At 42.4% G+C, this 18,186-nt stretch overlaps 1 protein-coding gene across 1 annotated transcript in view; it reads left to right on the forward strand.

Moving 5' to 3' along the window:
- Positions 1 to 497: 497 nt before the first annotated feature.
- Positions 498 to 18,186, forward strand: part of LOC120028967 (out at first protein homolog) — a 37,904-nt gene continuing 20,215 nt past the window's right edge. The window contains exon 1 of the mRNA XM_038974252.1: positions 498 to 1,286. Within this exon, the coding sequence (XP_038830180.1) occupies positions 1,056 to 1,286 (231 nt within the window). The 5' untranslated portion in view covers positions 498 to 1,055. The remainder of the gene's footprint in view (positions 1,287 to 18,186) is intronic.

Consider the following 18,186-nt stretch of genomic DNA (forward strand, 5'->3'; position numbering starts at 1 on the left):
CAGTGAAAACCACATGTGGCTTGACACAACTAGTAATTATCTGAAGCTCACAAGCTATGATTCAATGGTCTCATAAATAATGTATGACATTATGTTACAGAGCTTATAAGCACAAATAAAAACAATGTCTCTGTTCTTTTAAATTGTTTTAAATCATAAGATATTTTTAGTCACAACTTTTATACAACTCCATATCTCAATTCAGAAAAGAAGAGGGACTATTTTGATTAGGTGAATTAGAATCCATAATCATATTCACACAATAACTTTCACACAAACTATTATAACAACTGCAGTAGGCCGACCTTCTTGTGCAGTAGTGGCAACAATGCTTCACAATAACAAAATATGTTATTATAAATATTCAGTTTACCTTATCTTGTGGCATAAATCTATTGTGCAAGCTTGGATTTTCTTGTTGGATCACAACCAAATCATTACATGCCCCTGTGCTACATTTCGATGGTGGTGTGCCTTTAAGAGTTTACAACGCTCGTTGAATTTACAGCGCCGTCGCTGAAAGTTTCGAGGCCATGCAAGTAGCCTACTCTGCAGTAGTTTGGATACCGAAGGAAGTGACGGGACTGAATGAGAAAAATAGAAAAAAAATACGAGGATAAAAACAGAAAGCAGAATACGAAGTAACGTGCTGTGTTACGGTCAAGAGAGAGTGTGTGGTATACTACATCGCGTATGATTCTGATATGCATGGAAGTCGGGCTGGGTAAAGTTTTGTAATGGTTACAAAGTAGCTGTGAAATGAAAAGCCGAGATTGAGGTTTTAATCGAGGTGGGTTTACCTACGCGTATGGAGTCGCGTTAATGTTCGTACAAAATACATCACTCACGTCATGAATTCTAGTTTAAAGGTATGGAAGACGAACAATTGCTTGGATTTCATTTTTTTTTTTTTTTACAAAGAATAAATAGCAAAAGGGCTATCTGAAACGGAAATGCAACTAAATAATTAGCTAGTGATATTGAATAGAGACCGTTGGATTTCACCTGGACTTTAGTATTTTTCCTCTGTCAAGTTCAGTTCTGCGTCTTCTGGAATGTTTGGGAGTTGTGTTCTACCGGTTTCAGCTCGGATAAATGCATTTCTCTGGGCACTAATATTTTTAACAACGTTTGGACTTTGTTCAGAGCTGAAGGTTCGAGTTCGTTTAGCTGATGGACAAATCACAGAGGAAGTTCTAGAAGCAGACAGTGAAAAAGACTCCATCACACTTGAGTTCAAACAGGGAGATGGAACTCTCATAACATTTGTCGCTGACTTCAAACAGGTGAGTGGATTCAAATGTGTTTTTCCCTATGCCTTTACTGTTTTGTGTAGGGTTGGGTTATTACCCAATGGCTACATATGTTGCCAGGCTGATCAGGGGCAATACAGATCAGGGGCAATGCAGAATGCAGACTTATATTTCCATGCAACCAATTTAGAAAACAGTATATCATAGCATAGACTAACAGTGTTAGTCTAGCCTGTGTCATTTCAGTGCTGATGAGTTGACTCCCTGGTCATGGGCCCTCCTCTCCTCATGCTGGTAAATTCCTCAGCATGCATGAGTGGATAATGTTAGGTGGCACAAACTGATTATTGAATTAGGCGCTCACCTGTAATGATTGGTTTAGGAATGCTATTCCTACTCTTCTGCAATACAACTCATGCCTTTACTCTGAGCCTGCTCAGTCCCATCAACATAGACGGGCCTAGTCTGAGAGCAAGGGCGTCCATCGACTCCAGTGGTTCACAACCTTTGTTGTAGCAGGGACTGGAAAGCTACGGTCCTTCTTTCTCGCAGGACCAGTTACATTAAATGAAGTGGCTACATTAAACAAAATAATTGACTATGCCTAAACCAGTGTTGGCTAACTATAAGGGACTGGTGCTGGTACATGGGCCAGAGGTTGAGAACCACTGGTTCAGTGTGTATAGTGAACCAGCAAACAACACGCAGCCTGTTCCCAGAGTGCCTCTGGTCCTGTGCACTATGCTCTCAGACATAGACCAAAGGCATGCGTCTGTGATTGTTGCAGTCCCACAGAAACTGACAGCCTGGCAAGAAGTGAAGGGGGAGATTTTCTAGGATTAAGTGGGCATGTCTGACCTTTTTGATCGGGGTATGGGTCACAAACCAAATAGCTCATTTTGATGAAAAGAGGGGCCGGCACGTCGCCAAATCGGTGACGACACATCTCTGAGCACATCACACCATAGTGGTGAAGCCTGGTTCACAGCACACACAGTTTAGCTAAATTAGCTTCAGGCACAGGGTTTTTTCCCCCTCTGTTTGATCAGTTCCACTCGGAGGCCTGCCTCTCCATTCCGTTTACATGTGGTTCTCATCTAACACTCTATCTCAAAGATTTATGGAAAGTTGGATCAACTGACTTCAAGCTGCCATGCAGAATTTACTGCTCAGAGCCGCATGAGGAAAGGAAAACGCTGAAACAGGGGGATATCAAACAATGGGTAGCAGTAAACGGACAGAGTAGATATATGAATGGCTCTGTTGCTGTTTAGAATGTGTTCACGGGACCAGCCAGCTAGGTGTGCAGCTGCTGTTATTATCAGTCCTAGCCTTGTGCCAAAATCCACATGAGTTGGCATGGGTTGTGGGAACAGGAGTTCTGTAATCTATGGGATCAGTACAACTATGAGAATCGGAATGAGTCATTCCATGATAAGAAGAGGGGGGATGAACTGAACATTTACACTAACGTGTACCTGTGGTGAAATTATATGGCTACCTAACAAACCACACCTCATTCTGCGGGAATGGATTATTCTTATTCTCCATGTGCATAAATACAGTGGGAATGTCAAATCAAATCAAATCAAATCGAATACAACAGGTGTGAAATGCTTACTTACAAGCCCTTAACCAACAATGCAGTTTTAAGCAAATGGTTAAGAAAATATGTACTAAATAAAATAAAAACTACAATGAAAAAATAACACAATAACAATAATGCAGCTATATACAGGGTGTACCACTACCGAGTCAATGTGTGGGGTTACAGGTTAGTCGAGGTAATTTGTACATGTAGGTAGGGGTAAAGTGACTATGCATAGATAAACACAGAGTAGCAGCAGTGTAAAAACAAAGGGGGAAGGGTGTCAATGCAAATAGTCCGGGTGGCCATTTGATTTAATTGTAAAGCAGTCTTATGGCTTGGGGGTGGAAGCTGTTAAGGAGACTTTTGGACCTAGACCTGGCACTCCGGTACTGCTTGCCGTGCGGTAGCAGAGAGAACAATCTATGACTTGGGTGACTGGAGTCTGTGACAATTTTTTTGGTCCTTCCTCTGACACTGCCTAGTGTATATAGGTCCAGGATGGCAGGAAGCTTGGCCCCAGTGATGTACTGGGCCATTCGCACTACCCTCTGTAGCGCCTTATGGTCGGAGGCCGAGCAGTTGCCATACCCGGTGGTGATGCTCTCGATGGTGCAGCTGTAGAACTTTTTGAGGATCTGGGGACCCATGCCAAATATTTTCAACGGTGTTGTCGTGCCCTCTTCACGACTATCTTGGTGTGTTTGGACCATGATAGTTTGTTGGTGATGTGGACACCAAGGAACTTGAAACTCTCGACCCCCTCCACTACAGCCCCGTCGATGTGAATGAGGGCGTGTTCGGTCCTCTTTTTCCTGTAGGTCACGATCATCTCCTTTGTCTTGCTCACGTTGAGGGAGAGGTTGTTGACCTGGCACCACATTGCCAGGTCTCTGACTTCCCTATAGGCTGTCTCATTGTTGTAGTTGATCAGGCCTACCACCGTTGTCGTCAGCTAACTTAATGATGGTTTTGGAGTCATGCTTAGCCACGGAGTCATGGGTGGACAGGAGGGGACTAAGCACACATTCCTGAGGGGCCCCTGTGTTGCGGATCAGCGTGGCAGTTGTGTTGTTGCCTACCCTTACCATCTGGGGGTGGCCCGTCAGGAAGTCCAGGATCCAGGTGCAGAGGGTGATTAGTCCTAGGGTCCTTAGCTTAGTGATGAGCTTTGTGGGCACTATGGTGTTGAATGCTGCGCTGTAGTCAATGAACAGCATTCTCACATAGGTGTCCCTTTTGTGCAGGTGGGAAAGGGCAGTCTGTGTGGAGTGGGATTGAGATTACGTAATCTGTTAATCTGTTGGGGCGGTTTGCGAATTGGAGTGGGTCTAGGGTTTCCTGGATGATGGTGTTGTGAGCCACGACCAGACTTTCAAAGCACTTCATGGCTACCGACATGAGTGCTACGGGTTGGTAGTCATTTAGGCAGGTTACCTTCACTTTCCTGGGCACAGGGACTATAATGGTCTGCTTGAAACATGTAGGTATTACAGACTCGGTCAGGGAGAGATTAAAAATGTCAGTGAAGACACTTGCCAGTTGGTCCGCGCATGCTCTGAGTACACGTCCTGGTAATCTGTCTGGCCCGCGGCCTTGTGAATGTTGACCTGTTTTAAAGGTCAGCTATAGAGTGTGTGATCACACAGTTGTCCGGAACAGCTGGTATTCTCATGCATGCTTCAGTGTTACTTGCCTCGACGCGAGGATAAAAGGCATGTAGCCTGTCTGGAATGCTAGCGTCACTGGGCAGCTCGCGACTGGGTCTCCCTTTGTTGTCCGTAATAGTTTGCAAACCCTGCTACATCTGACGAGCATCAGAGCCGGTGTAGTAGGATTCAATCTTAGTCCTGTATTGAAGCTTTGTCTTTTTGGTGGTTTGTTTGAGGGCATAGCAAGATTTCTTATAAGCTTCCAGAATAGTGTCTTGCTCCTTGAAAGCGGCAGCTCTAGCCTTTAACTCAGTGCGGCTGTTGCCTGTAATCCATTGGGATATGTACGTACGGTCACTGTGGGGACGTCATCGTCGATGCCCTTATTGATGAAGCCGGTGACTGAGGTGGTATACTCCTCAATGCCATTGGATGAATCCCAGATCATATTCCAGTCCGTGCTAGAAAAACAGTCCTGTAGCGTCCATGTCATCTGGCCACTTCCGTATTGAGTGAGTCACTGGTACTTCCTGCTTTAGTTTTTGCTTGTAAGCCGGAATCAGGAGGATAGAATTATGGTCAGATTTGCCAAATGGAGGGCGAGGGAGAGATTTGTACGTTGCACATGTGACATGCTGGTAGAAATTAGAAAACTCGTTGCGTGCCGTCTTAGTGTCGGTTTGTGGTGGTAAATGGACGGCTACGAAAAATATAGATAGTGTGGTCTACAGCTTATGTAGTACTCTACGTCAGGCGAGCAATACCTCAAGACTACCTTTAATTTAATTTGGGCAATCTTGCACCAGCTGTCATTGACAAATAGACCCCCCCCCCCCCCTCCCCCTTCTCGTCTTACCGGGCGTAGCTGTTCTGTCCTGCCGATGCACGGAAAGCCCAGCCAACTGTATATTATCCTTGTCATCGTTCAGCCACGACTCTGTGAAACATAAGTTATTACCTTTTTTAATGTCCCATTGGTAGGATAATCTCAAACGGAGCTCGTCCAGTGATTGCACGTTGGCCAATATAACGGATGGTAGAGGCCGGTAACCCACTCGCCAACTAATTCTCTCAAGGCACCCTGATCTGCGTCCCCTGTATTTTCTTCATGTGAATGACAGGGATTTGGGCTTTGTCCGGGAGCAACATTATATCCTTCATGTCAGACTCGAGGTGAGTAATCGCTCTTTTGATATCCAGAAGTTATTTTTGGTCATAAGAGACAGTTGCAGCAACATTATGTACAAAATAAGTTACAAACAATGTGAAAAACACACAAATAGCAGAATTGGTTAGGAGCCTGTAAAATGGCAGCCATCCCCTCCGGAGCCATTCTTCAAGCAAGCACTTGACCCTGATATGTATCCGCAGATTCACAAAAATGCCATTTCACAAAAAAGGTGGATGCAATTGCCAAAGTTTGTAGAATCATCTCAAAAGACCACTGTCTTACATTGAACTCTCCTGTTCTGGCACAAGACGATCAGTTATTCATTCAGAATTACCCAGACATAGCGGATAATATAACAACAGAACTAGAGCCATCATAACAGTGCTTTAATGAGAGCTTTGACCAAACTGATAAGGAAATGATTACATTAAAACAAGTAGGGCATCATATTCTAACTCTTTTATTTTTAAGTCTCTAGACTAAGACTACCTAATGTGAAAACAAGTGTAACGTTACCTTGACTGAAAAGGGAAACCTCCCTAGAGTTTCACTTCAGGGAGCAACCTCACTCTCCCACCCCATGGCGCTGGTGGAATATAATAGAGCATCAGTCCTTCCTTTGGAAGACGATCAACTGGGAATCAACTGGGAATGTCTCATTCTATTTTCAGGTCTCTCCAGAGATGTTTGATCGGGTTCAAGTCCAGGCTCAGGCTGGGCCACTCAAGGACATTCCGAGACTTGTCTCGAAGCCAGTCCTGCATTGTCTTGTCTGTGTCCTTAGGGTTGTTGTACTGTTGGAAGATGAACCCCCCCCCCCCCCCCAGTCTGAGGTTCTGAGCGCTCTGGAGCAGGTTTTCATCAAGGATCTCTCTGTACTTTGCTCCGTTCATCTTTGCCTCGATCCTGACTACACTCCCAGTCCATGTCGCTAAAAAAACATCCCCACAGCATGATGCTGCCACCACTGTGTTTTACCGTAGGTATGGTGCCAGGTTTCTTCCAGACCTGAAGCATTTCATCAGACCAGAGAATCTTGTTTCTCATGGTCTGAGTCTTTAGGTGCCTTTTGGCAAACTCCAAGAGGGCTGTCATGCCTTTTACTGAGGGGTGGCTCCAGTCTGGACACTCTACAATAAAGGCCTGATGGTTGTCCTTCTGGAAGGGTCTCCCATCTCCACAGAAGACCTCTAGAGCTCTGTCCGAGTGACCATCAGGTTCTTGGTCACCTCCCTGACCAAGGTCCTTCTCCCCTGATTGCTCAATTTGGCTGCGCGGTCAGCTCTAGGAAGAGTCTTGGTACCCTTCCCCAGATCTGTGCCTCGACACAATCCTGTCTTGGAGCTCTATGGACAATTCCTTCAACCTCATGACTTGTGTTTTTCTCTGACATGCACTGTCAACTGTGGGACGTTATATAGAAAGTTGTGTGCCTTTTCCAAATCATATCCAATCAATTGAATTTACCACAGATGGACGCCAATCAAGTTGTAGGAACATCTCACGGATGATCAATGGAAACAGGATGCACCTGAGCTCAATTTCGAGTCTCATAGCAAAGGGTCTGGATACTTATGTAAACAAGGTATTTCTGTTTAAATGTTTTAAATTTTATATACATTTACACAAAATTCTAAGCCTTTTTTGCTTGTTATTATGGGGTATGTGTAAATTGCAGAGAATGTGTTTTTATTTAATCAATTTTGTGAATAAGTCTAACGTAACAAAATGTGGCACATTTAAATCTGTTTTTGGTCTGGGTACTGTGAAGAAAGCCATTGTGGCTTGTCTGGTGGGGTATGTATGTCTGAAGTGTATGCAAATAGATTATACAAGTGGATAGGCATTTTTAATACTCAAATGTTTCTTTAAAGGCAAAGTTGTTAATTTCTCCTCAACCCTCAATGACTATCATGCATGTTGATGTTTAGGTCTAAGAGCGTGCTTTGAACCCAACACAATGCTTTTAGATGTATTTAAGACCAGTTTGTTAATTACCCATTCTGACTCCTTGCTAGCTAGCTATAGGTGCTGATGGATAGAGTGTAATCATCAGCATACACAGTCATTTTAGCTTCCTGTAAGACAAATGGCAGATCATTTGTAAAAATAGAGAAGCATAACGGCCCAAGGCAACTACAAAGGTTGGCTAGATATGCAAGAGTGGGTGTGTGTGAGAGCATGAGTAAGTGAGAGAGGATGTGGGAGGGAGAGTGTAAAGTTATCTGAACAGTAGAGATGGTTACACTGGCTGTGTCCAAATACCCATGCTACATACTGTACTTAAAGATGCACTATGCAGAAATCACTCCGCCATTTCCTGGTTGCTAAAATTCTAATAGTTCACTTAATTTCAGTTTGTTTTGTCACAATCAAGTATAGTGTAGAGAATCATTGTACCATCTAAACCGCTATGAAATATATCAATAACCAAAAATATTGTAAACCCGAAAGTAAGACAAAAAATAAACTTAAGAACGGCACACAGAGAACAGATCTACCACTTCTTAGACTTGCTTTCAATGAGTGACAGATCTATTACACACATTTCTATGTGAATTTGGTTGGGTCACCCCAAAAAGTTACATACTGCAGCTTTTAAACTGCATACTATTTACTAATCGTTGCGTACTATTTAGCATGTACCGTTTAGTAAAAAGTATTCCACGGCCGCAATGCAGTTTCAGCTCCTGATTGGCTGAGTATGTGGTGTGGGACTGAGTGCGGGTGGATTTTTCCCAATTCAACAGACATGCGTCGCAATAACCAGTCTTCTAATAGCTCATTTCCAATTTGATTAATTTCTCAACTCTGAAAAGAATAGGAATGGAGTTATAGGCCTATTCAGGCGGGTTATAGGCAGACTGTCACATTTGACCTATACCGTAGTAGACCAAATAGCCCATCTATCTTATTTAAGGACTGAAGAAAGAAACTGATTTAATTTGGTTCCATTTCAACATATTAGTGAAACCAAAGTGCTGGAACATACAATGCCAGTCAAAGTTTGGACATACCTAATCATTCCAGTTTTTTTTTTTTTTTTTTTTACTGTTTTCTACATTGTAGAATAATAGTGAAGACATGAACTATGAAATAACACATATGGAATCATGTAGTAACCAATGTATCATTTTCTCAACCAGCTTCATGAGGTAGTTACCTGGAATGCGTTTCATTTGTGGAATTTCTTTCCTCCTTAATGCATTTGTGCCAATCTGTTGTGTTGTGACAAGGTAGGGGTGGTATACAGAAGATAGCCCTATTTGGTAAAAGACCAAGCCCATATTATGGCAAGAACCGCTCAAATAAGCAAAGAGAAATGACAGTCCCATCATTACTTTAAGACATGAAGGTCAGTCAATTTCGGAACATTAGCATTTGAAAGTTTCTTCAAGTGGAGTGGCAAAAACTATGATGAAACTGGCTCTCATGAGGACCGCCACTGTAAGGGAAGACCCAGAGTTATTTCTGCTGCAGAGGATAAGTTCATCAGAGTTAACTGCACCTCCGATTCAAGTAATGGACACATCTCACCATCAACTGTTCAGAGGAGACTGTGTGAATCAGGCCTCCATGCTCAAATTGCTGCAAAGAAACCACTACTAAAGGACACCAATAATAATAAGGAACTTGCTTGGGCCAAGAAAATACGAGCAATGAGCATTAGAACGGTGGAAATCTGTCCTTTTTTGGTCTGAGTCCAAATGTGAGAGTAGGTGAACAGATCTTCACATGTGAGAGTAGGTGAACAGATCTTCACATGTGTGGTTCCCACTGTGAAGCATGGAGGAGGATGTGTGGGGGTGCTTTGCTGGTGACACTGTTAGTGATTTATTTAGAATTCAAGGCACACTTAACCAGCATTGCTACCACAGCATTCTGCAGTGATACGCCATCCCATGTGGTTTGCGCTTAGTGGGACTATCATTTTGTTTTTCAACAGGACAATGACCAAACACATCTCCAGGCAGTGTAAGGGCTATTCGGCCAAGAAGCAGAGTGATGGAGTGCTGCATCAGATGACCTGGCCTCCACAATCACCTGACCTCAACCCAATTGAGATTGTTTGGGATGAGTTGGACCAGAAAGTGAAGGAAAAGCAGAACACAAGTGCTCAGAAAATGTGGGAATTCCTTCAAGACTGTTGGAAAAGCATTCCAGGTGAAGCAGGTTGAGAGAAAGCCAAGAGTGTGCAAAGCTGTCAGCCACCCTTTGCTTTGATATTTTGAAGAATCTAAAATATATTTTGATTTAATACTTTTTTTGGTTACTACATGATTCCATGTTTGTTATTTCGTAGTTTTGATGTCTTCACTATCATTCTACAATGTATAAAATAGTAAAAAATAAAGAAAAACCCTTGAATGAGTAGGTGTGTCAACTTGGCTGGTACTGTATGTAAATTAGATAAATTGGCCTAGTGCACACCAAAACTTCTCAAATCAAATGGCTATTGCACAGAAAAATTTGGACAGTTGGGTGCATCTCAAACCTCAGGACTTAAATATAATATAATAACACACAGAAATACGAGCCTTGGGTCATTAATGTGGTCAAATCCGGAAACTATCATTTCGAAAACAAAACGTTTATTCTTTAAGTGAAATACGGAACCGTTCTGTATTTTATCTAACGGGTAGCATCCATACGTCTAAATATTGCTGTTACATTGCACAACCTTCAATGTTATGTCATAATTGCGTAAAATTCTGGCAAATTATTTCGCAACCAGCCAGGCGGCCCAAACTGTTGCATATACCCTGACTCTGCGTGCAATGAACGCAAGAGAAGTGACACAATTTCCCAAGTTTAATATACTTCTGTGTATTGATTTTAAGAAAGGTATTGATGTTTATGGTTAGGTACATTCGTGCAATGATTGTGCTTTTTTCGCAAATGCGCCTTTGATTAAATCATCCCCCGTTTTGGCGAAGTTGGCTGTCTTTGTTAGGAAGAAATAGTCTTCACACAGTTTGCAACGAGCCAGGCGGCCCAAACTGCTACATATACCCTGACTCTGTTGCACAGAACGCAAGAGAAGTGACACAATTTCCCTAGTTAAAAGAAATTCATGTTAGCAGGCAATATTAACTAAATATGCAGGTTTAAAAATACACTGCTCAAAAAAATAAAGGGAACACTTAAACAACACAATGTAACTCCAAGTCAATCACACTTCTGTGAAATCAAACTGTCCACTTAGGAAGCAACACTGATTGACAATACATTTCACATGCTGTTGTGCAAATGGAATAGACAACAGGTGGAAATTATAGGCAATTAGCAAGACACCCCCAATAAACGAGTGGTTCTGCAGGTGGTGACCACAGACCACTTCTCAGTTCCTATGCTTCCTGGCTGATGTTTTGGTCACTTTTGAATGCTGGCGGTGCTTTCACTCTAGTGGTAGCATGAGACTGAGTCTACAACCCACACAAGTGGCTCAGGTAGTGCAGCTCATCCAGGATGGCACATCAATGCGAGCTGTGGCAAGAAGGTTTGCTGTGTCTGTCAGCATAGTGTCCAGAGCATGGAGGCGCTACCAGGAGACAGGCCAGTACATCAGGAGACGTGGAGGAGGCCGTAGGAGGGCAACAACCCAGCAGCAGGACCGCTACCTCCGCCTTTGTGCAAGGAGGAGCACTGCCAGAGCCCTGCAAAATGACCTCCAGCAGGCCACAAATGTGCATGTGTCTACTCAAACGGTCAGAAACAGACTCCACGAGGGTGGTATGAGGGCCCGACGTCCACAGGTGGGGGTTGTGCTTACAGCCCAACACCGTGCAGGACGTTTGGCATTTGCCAGAGAACACCAAGATTGGCAAATTCGCCACTGGCGCACTGTGCTCTTCACAGATGAAAGCAGGTTCACACTGAGCACGTGACAGACGTGACAGAGTCTGGAGACGCCGTGGAGAACGTTCTGCTGCCTGCAACATCCTCCAGCATGACCGGTTTGGCGGTGGGTCAGTCATGGTGTGGGGTGGCATTTCTTTGGGGGGCCGCACAGCCCTCCATGTGCTCGCCAGAGGTAGCCTGACTGCCATTAGGTACCGAGATGAGATCCTCAGACCCCTTGTGAGACCATATGCTGGTGCGGTTGGCCCTGGGTTCCTCCTAATGCAAGACAATGCTAGACCTCATGTGGCTGGAGTGTGTCAGCAGTTCCTGCAAGAGGAAGGCATTGATGCTATGGACTGGCCCGCCCGTTCCCCAGACCTGAATCCAATTGAGCACATCTGGGACATCATGTCTCGCTCCATCCACCAACATCACGTTGCACCACAGACTGTCCAGGAGTTGGCGGATGCTTTAGTCCAGGTCTGGGAGGAGATCCCTCAGGAGACCATCCGCCACCTCATCAGGAGCATGCCCAGGCGTTGTAGGGAGGTCATACAGGCACGTGGAGGCCACACACACACTACTGAGCCTCATTTTGACTTGTTCTAAGGACATTACATCAAAGTTGGATCAGCCTGTAGTGTGGTTTTCCACTTTAATTTTGAGTGTGACTCCAAATCCAGACCTCCATGGGTTGATAAATTTGATTTCCATTGATAATTTTTGTGTGATTTTGTTGTCAGCACATTCAACTATGTAAAGAAAAAAGTATTTAATAAGAATATTTCATTCATTCAGATCTAGGATGTGTTATTTTAGTGTTCCCTTTATTTTTTTGAGCAGTGTTATATACTTGTGTATTGATTTTAAGAAAGGCGTTGATGTTTATGGTTAGGTACACGTTGGTGCAACGACAGTGCTTTTTTCGGGAATGCGCTTGTTAAATCACCCGTTTGGCGAAGTGGGCTGTGATTCAGTGATAAATTAACAGGCACCACATCGATTATATGCAACGCAGGACAAGCTAGATAAACTAGTAATATCATCAACCATGTGTAGTTAACTAGTGATTATGTTAAGATTGATTGTTTTTTATAAGATACGTTTAATGCTAGCTAGCACCTTACCTTGGCTCCTTGCTGCACTCGCATAACAGGTAGTCAGCCTGCCACGCAGTCTCCTCGTGGAGTGCAATGTGATCGGTGTCCAAAAATGCCGATTTTCGATTGTTATGAAAACTTGAAATCGGCCCTAATTAATCGGCCATTCCGTTTTTAATCAGTCAACCTCTAATTGAGAGCATCCTGTCGGGCTCTATCACCGCCTGGTACAGCAACTGCACCGTCTGCACTGCAGGGCTCTCCAGAGGGTGGTGCGGTCTACCCAACACATCACCGGGGGCAAGCTACCTGCCCTCCAGGACACCTACAGCACCTGATGTCACAGGAAGGCCAAAAAGATAAGAGACAACAACTACCCAAGCCACTGCCTGCTGACCCTGCCATCATCCAGAAGGCGAGGTCAGTACAGGTGCATCAAAGCTGAAACCGGGAGACTGAAAAACAGCTTCTATCTCAAGGCCATCAGACTGCTAAACAGCAATCACTAGCACAGAGAGGCTGCTGCCCTATATACAGTTGAAGTCAGAAGTTTATATACTGTACACCATAGCCAAATACATTTAAACTCAGTTTTTCACAATTCCTGACATTTCATCCTCGTAAAAATACCCTGTCTTAGGTCAGTTAGGATCAGCACTTTATTTTAAGAATGTGAAATGTCAGAATAATAGTAGAGAATGATTTATTTCAGCTTTTATTTCTTTCATCACATTCCCAGTGGGTCAGAAGTTTACATACACTCAATTAGTATTTGGTAGCATTGCCTTTAAATTGTTTAACTTGGGTCAAATGTTTCGGGTAGCCTTCCACAAGCTCCCCACAATAAGTTGGGTGAATTTTGGCCCATTCTTCCTGACGGAGCTGGTGTAACTGTGTCAGGTTTGTAGGCCTCCTTGCTCGCACATACTTTTTCAGTTCTGCCCACAAATTTTCTATAGGATTGAGGTCAGGGCTTTGTGATGGCCACTCCAATACCTTGACTTTGTTGTCCTTAAGCCATTTTGCCACAACTTTGGAAGTATGCTTGGGATCATTGTACATTTGGAAGACCCATTTGCGACCAAGCTTTAACTTCCTGACTGATGTCTTGTGGATATATTGAAGCAACATCTCCTCATTTTCCACACTCATGATTCCATCTATTTTGTGAAGTGCACCAGTCCCTCCTGCAGCAAAGCACCCTGACAACATGATGCTGCCACCCCCGTGCTTCACAGTTGGGATGGTGTTCTTCGGCTTGCAAGCCTCCCCCTTTTTCCTCCGAACATAACGATGCTCATTATGTCCAAACAGTTCTATTTTTGTTTCATCAGACCAGAGGACATTTCTCCAAAAAGTACAATCCTTTTTTTTTAGCGGTTTTGGAGCATTGGCTTCTTTCTTGCTGAGCGGCCTTTCAGGTTATGTCGATTATAGGACTCGTTTTACTGTGGATATCGATACTTTTGTACTTGTTTCCTCCAGCATCTTCACAAGGTCCTTTGCTGTTCTGGGATTGATTCGCACTGTTCACACCAAAGTACGTTCATCTCTAGGAGACAGAACGCGTCTCCTTCCTGAGTAGTATGACGGCTCCGTGGTCCCATGGTGTTTATGCTTGCGTACTATTGTTTGTACAGATGAGCGTGGTACCTTCAGGCGTTTGGAAATTGCTCCCAAGGAAGAACCAGACTTGTGGAGGTCTACCATTTTTTTCTGAGGTCTTGGCTGATTTTCTTTTTCCCATTTACTTTAGATTGTGTATTGTTAGATATTACTGCACTGTTGTAGCTAGAAACACACGCATTTCGCTACCCCTGCAATAACATCTGTTAAACACATGTATGTGACATTTGATTTGAAATTCAGAACTGCTGGACATCAACATAATAAACTAAAGCACTGATCATTGGGAATGAGATCAGAATGATTGCCAAGGCTTGATCCATAAATGAAACCATGAAATGGGTAGCATAGCCTACAACTAAAACAATCCACATGTTCAAATCAAAAGACCTGATTTTAGCATGACATCAATAACGCAGAAATTATTTAGTATTTCGTTTTTAAATGCTCTGACGAAAACCAGGAGAACAAGAAACACTTTTTAGTGAGAAAACAGAAATCCACGGAGTAAAAATTAATACATGTATATACTTATTTTTAAAGATGTAGCCTACGATGCAATACTCAATCATTTTAAGGAGAGCAAAAACTACTTGGCCTACATTTGAAGACCACTGCAGATGCTTCGGGGATCTTCCCAATTAAGTAGCCTAGTTTTGTTATTAGGCCTTAGTTCTCTTCAAATAGCCAATCACTCACAGGCCACCTCTTCCAATGCATTGTGGAAAAGTGTGCGTCTAATTCTACTAAATCAAGAGCCGAAATGAGTATAACATCCTGGCATTTAAACCATACTACATTTTTGAAATGTCGCATTCTATTAAACGTTCTATTTTTGCATACTGATAATGTGTCGTGTGATTGCGTTGTTTTCCCGCTATTTGTTGGTTTCGGTAGCACATCCCCATATCTAATTGATCAACTGTTGTCAAAGCCAAGATGAGTGACATCCGGGCATTTATAATGCACTTGATTTTCTAAATGTCACAAACTATTAAACGTAATAGCCTACTATGTAGGACTCACTATGGGTAGATACGGACAGTGTTTTCATAACATTGTTGGACAAGTTTAAAAGCTCATTGTTTGTATCCATAGAGACAATTCTTTTTTTCACCCTATATTCACACTAATTTAGAATGCCTGACGTTTTAACAGTACTTAAAGGTTGTGTGTGTGCTGTGCACGTGTTAAACTTCAAGAAAATTGATGAGGGAGTACTTAACCATATTTAAAGGCCTGCTTACACATTGGGAGCATTAATGGCTAGCTGTATGTTAGTGACTTTTGTTGTTTATGGTGAAAATGCTATTAAAACATTCTGATGTAGATCATTTTTGTTTTTCTGTATTTTACAATTTATTTATATTTATTTAACTAGGCAAGTCAGTTAAGAACAAATTCTTATTTACAATGACGGCCTACCAAAAGGTCTCCTGCGGGGACAAGGGCCTGGGATTAAAAATACAAAAATAAATACAATATAAATATAGGACAAAACACACATCACAACAAGAGAGACAACACTACATAAAGAGAGACCTAAGATAACAACATAGCAAGGCAGCAACACAACACAGCATGGTAGCAACACAACATAACAGTGTGGTAGCAACACAATATGGTAGCAGCATAAAACATGGTCCAAACATTATTGGGCACAGACAACAGCACAAAGGGCAAGAAGATTGAGACAACAATACATCACGCAAAGCAGCCACAACTGTCAGTAAAAGTGTCCATGATTGAGTCTTTGAATGAAGAGATTGAGATAAAACTGTCCAGTTTGAGTGTTTGTTGCAGCTCGTTCCAGTCACTAGCTGCGGCGAAATGAAAAGAGGAGTGACCCAGGGTGTGTGTGCTTTGGGGACTTTTAACAGAATGTGACTGGCAGAACGGGTGTTGTATGTGGAGGATGAGGGCTGCAGTAGATATCTCAGATACGTTTGACAGCCCTAATAATTTAACATATTTATCTGGCACACTTGGCTCATTCGGTTGTGTTTTCTACATCACTATGAAATATTTCTGGGCATACTACAATTACATTTCATACAGGTATGGTCGTGCGAAATTGTCCAATAAGACCCCATTGAGTTGTTTGTAGGGCTGGAACGATATCACAATGTTTTGCATGGCAAAAATGAAAACGCGAAGCAGACAACTCTTTTTAGTCCTTTCAAAACCTGCTGTATGTAAAAGATTTTGTGCTATAGCTTGGAAAATGAATAATGGGACTCTGGATGACAACATAATGATGTTTATGCCCAACATTAGGGCTGTTTTCCGTTTAATCCGCTTCGTGTTTTGTTTACTTGCCACGATACTAATAAGTATTGCAATATTGGTATCGTCTGGCCCTAGGGTGGTCATATTGGGAAAAAAACTTCTGTGGGGTTAATGCGTAAATTCTGTGATGGCCCTGTATCTATACATCTTTTTAAAACCCTGCTATAGCCGTGTGTGCGCAATTTGGTGCTTCTATCACCGAAGTTACAATCCAAAAACAGAGATGCCCCATTATATGGCTAAGCTTCCAATATTCTAATGTCAATGGCACAATATGGGTGATTTGTAAACAATAGTTGTAGCTGGTGTGAGTTTTTCCTTTTTAAAGCCATTTATACAGGTCATTCTGATATGTACTCTAAAGAGGTCAAAGTTCTGTTGACCTGAACATCACAAAAACGTTTGATGGATAGCTGTGAATCTGCTTTCCAATGCCTTCAGAAAGTATTAATACCCCTTGACTTATTCTATATGTTGTGTTACAGCCTGAATTCAAAAATGTATTGAATAAATGTGTTCCCTCACCCATCTACACACAATACCCCAAATTTTTTGCAAATTTATTGAACATGAAATGCATTACATTTCTCACTTATAAGTATTCACACCCCTGAGTCAATACTTTTTAGAAGTACCTTTGGCAGCGATTACAGATGTGAGTCTTTCCGGGTAAGTCTATAAAGGCTTTCCACACCTGGATTGTACAACATTTGCCCTTTTTACTATTTTGAAAATTCTTCTGGCTCTGTCAAATTGGTTGTTGATACTTGCTAGACAACCATTTTCAGGTCTTGCCATAGATTTTCAAGTAGACTTAAGTCAAAACTTTGACTCGGGCAGTCAGGAACATTCCCTTGCTTCTTGGTAAGCATCTCCAGTGTAGATTTGGCCTTTTTGTTTTAGCTTAATGTCCTGCTGAAAGGTGAATTGGATTTGGACCAAACATAACATTTTGCATTCAGGACAAAAAGTTAATTGCTTTGCCACATTTTTTGCAGTAGTATTTTAGTGCCAACAGGATGAATGTTTTTTTTTGGTACAGGCTTCCTTTTCGCTCTGTCAATTAGGTTAGTATTGTGGAGTAACAACAATGGTAATCCGTCCTCAATTTTCTCCTACCACAGCCATTAAACTCTAACTGTTTTTTAAAGTCACCATTGGCCACATGGTGAAATCCCTGAGCGGGTTCCTTCCTCTCTGGTAATGGAGTTAGGAAGGACGTCTTTATCTTTGTAGTGACAGGATAAAAATAGCAGACATTGAATATCCCTTTGAGCATGGTGACGTTTTTAATTACACTTTGTATGGTTGAGACACCATCCAAAGTGTAATAACTTCCCCATGCTCAAAGGGATATTCAATGTCTGCTATTTTTATTTTTACACATCTACCAATAGGTGCCCTTTGTGAGGCATTGGAAAACCTCTCGGGTCTTTGTGGTTGTATCTGTTTGAAATTCACTGCTTGACTGAGGCACCTTACAGATACTTTTATGTGTGGGGTACAGGGATGAGGTAGTCATTCAAAAATCATGTTAAACACTTATTGCACACAGAGTGAGTCCATGCAACTTATTATGTGACTTGTTAAGCACTTTTTTCTCCTGGACTTATTTGCGCTTGCCATAACAAAGGGGTTGAATACTTACTGACTCAAGACATTT

The sequence above is a fragment of the Salvelinus namaycush genome, chromosome 34 (genome assembly GCF_016432855.1).
Source record: "Salvelinus namaycush isolate Seneca chromosome 34, SaNama_1.0, whole genome shotgun sequence".
Classification (NCBI taxonomy): domain Eukaryota; kingdom Metazoa; phylum Chordata; class Actinopteri; order Salmoniformes; family Salmonidae; genus Salvelinus; species Salvelinus namaycush.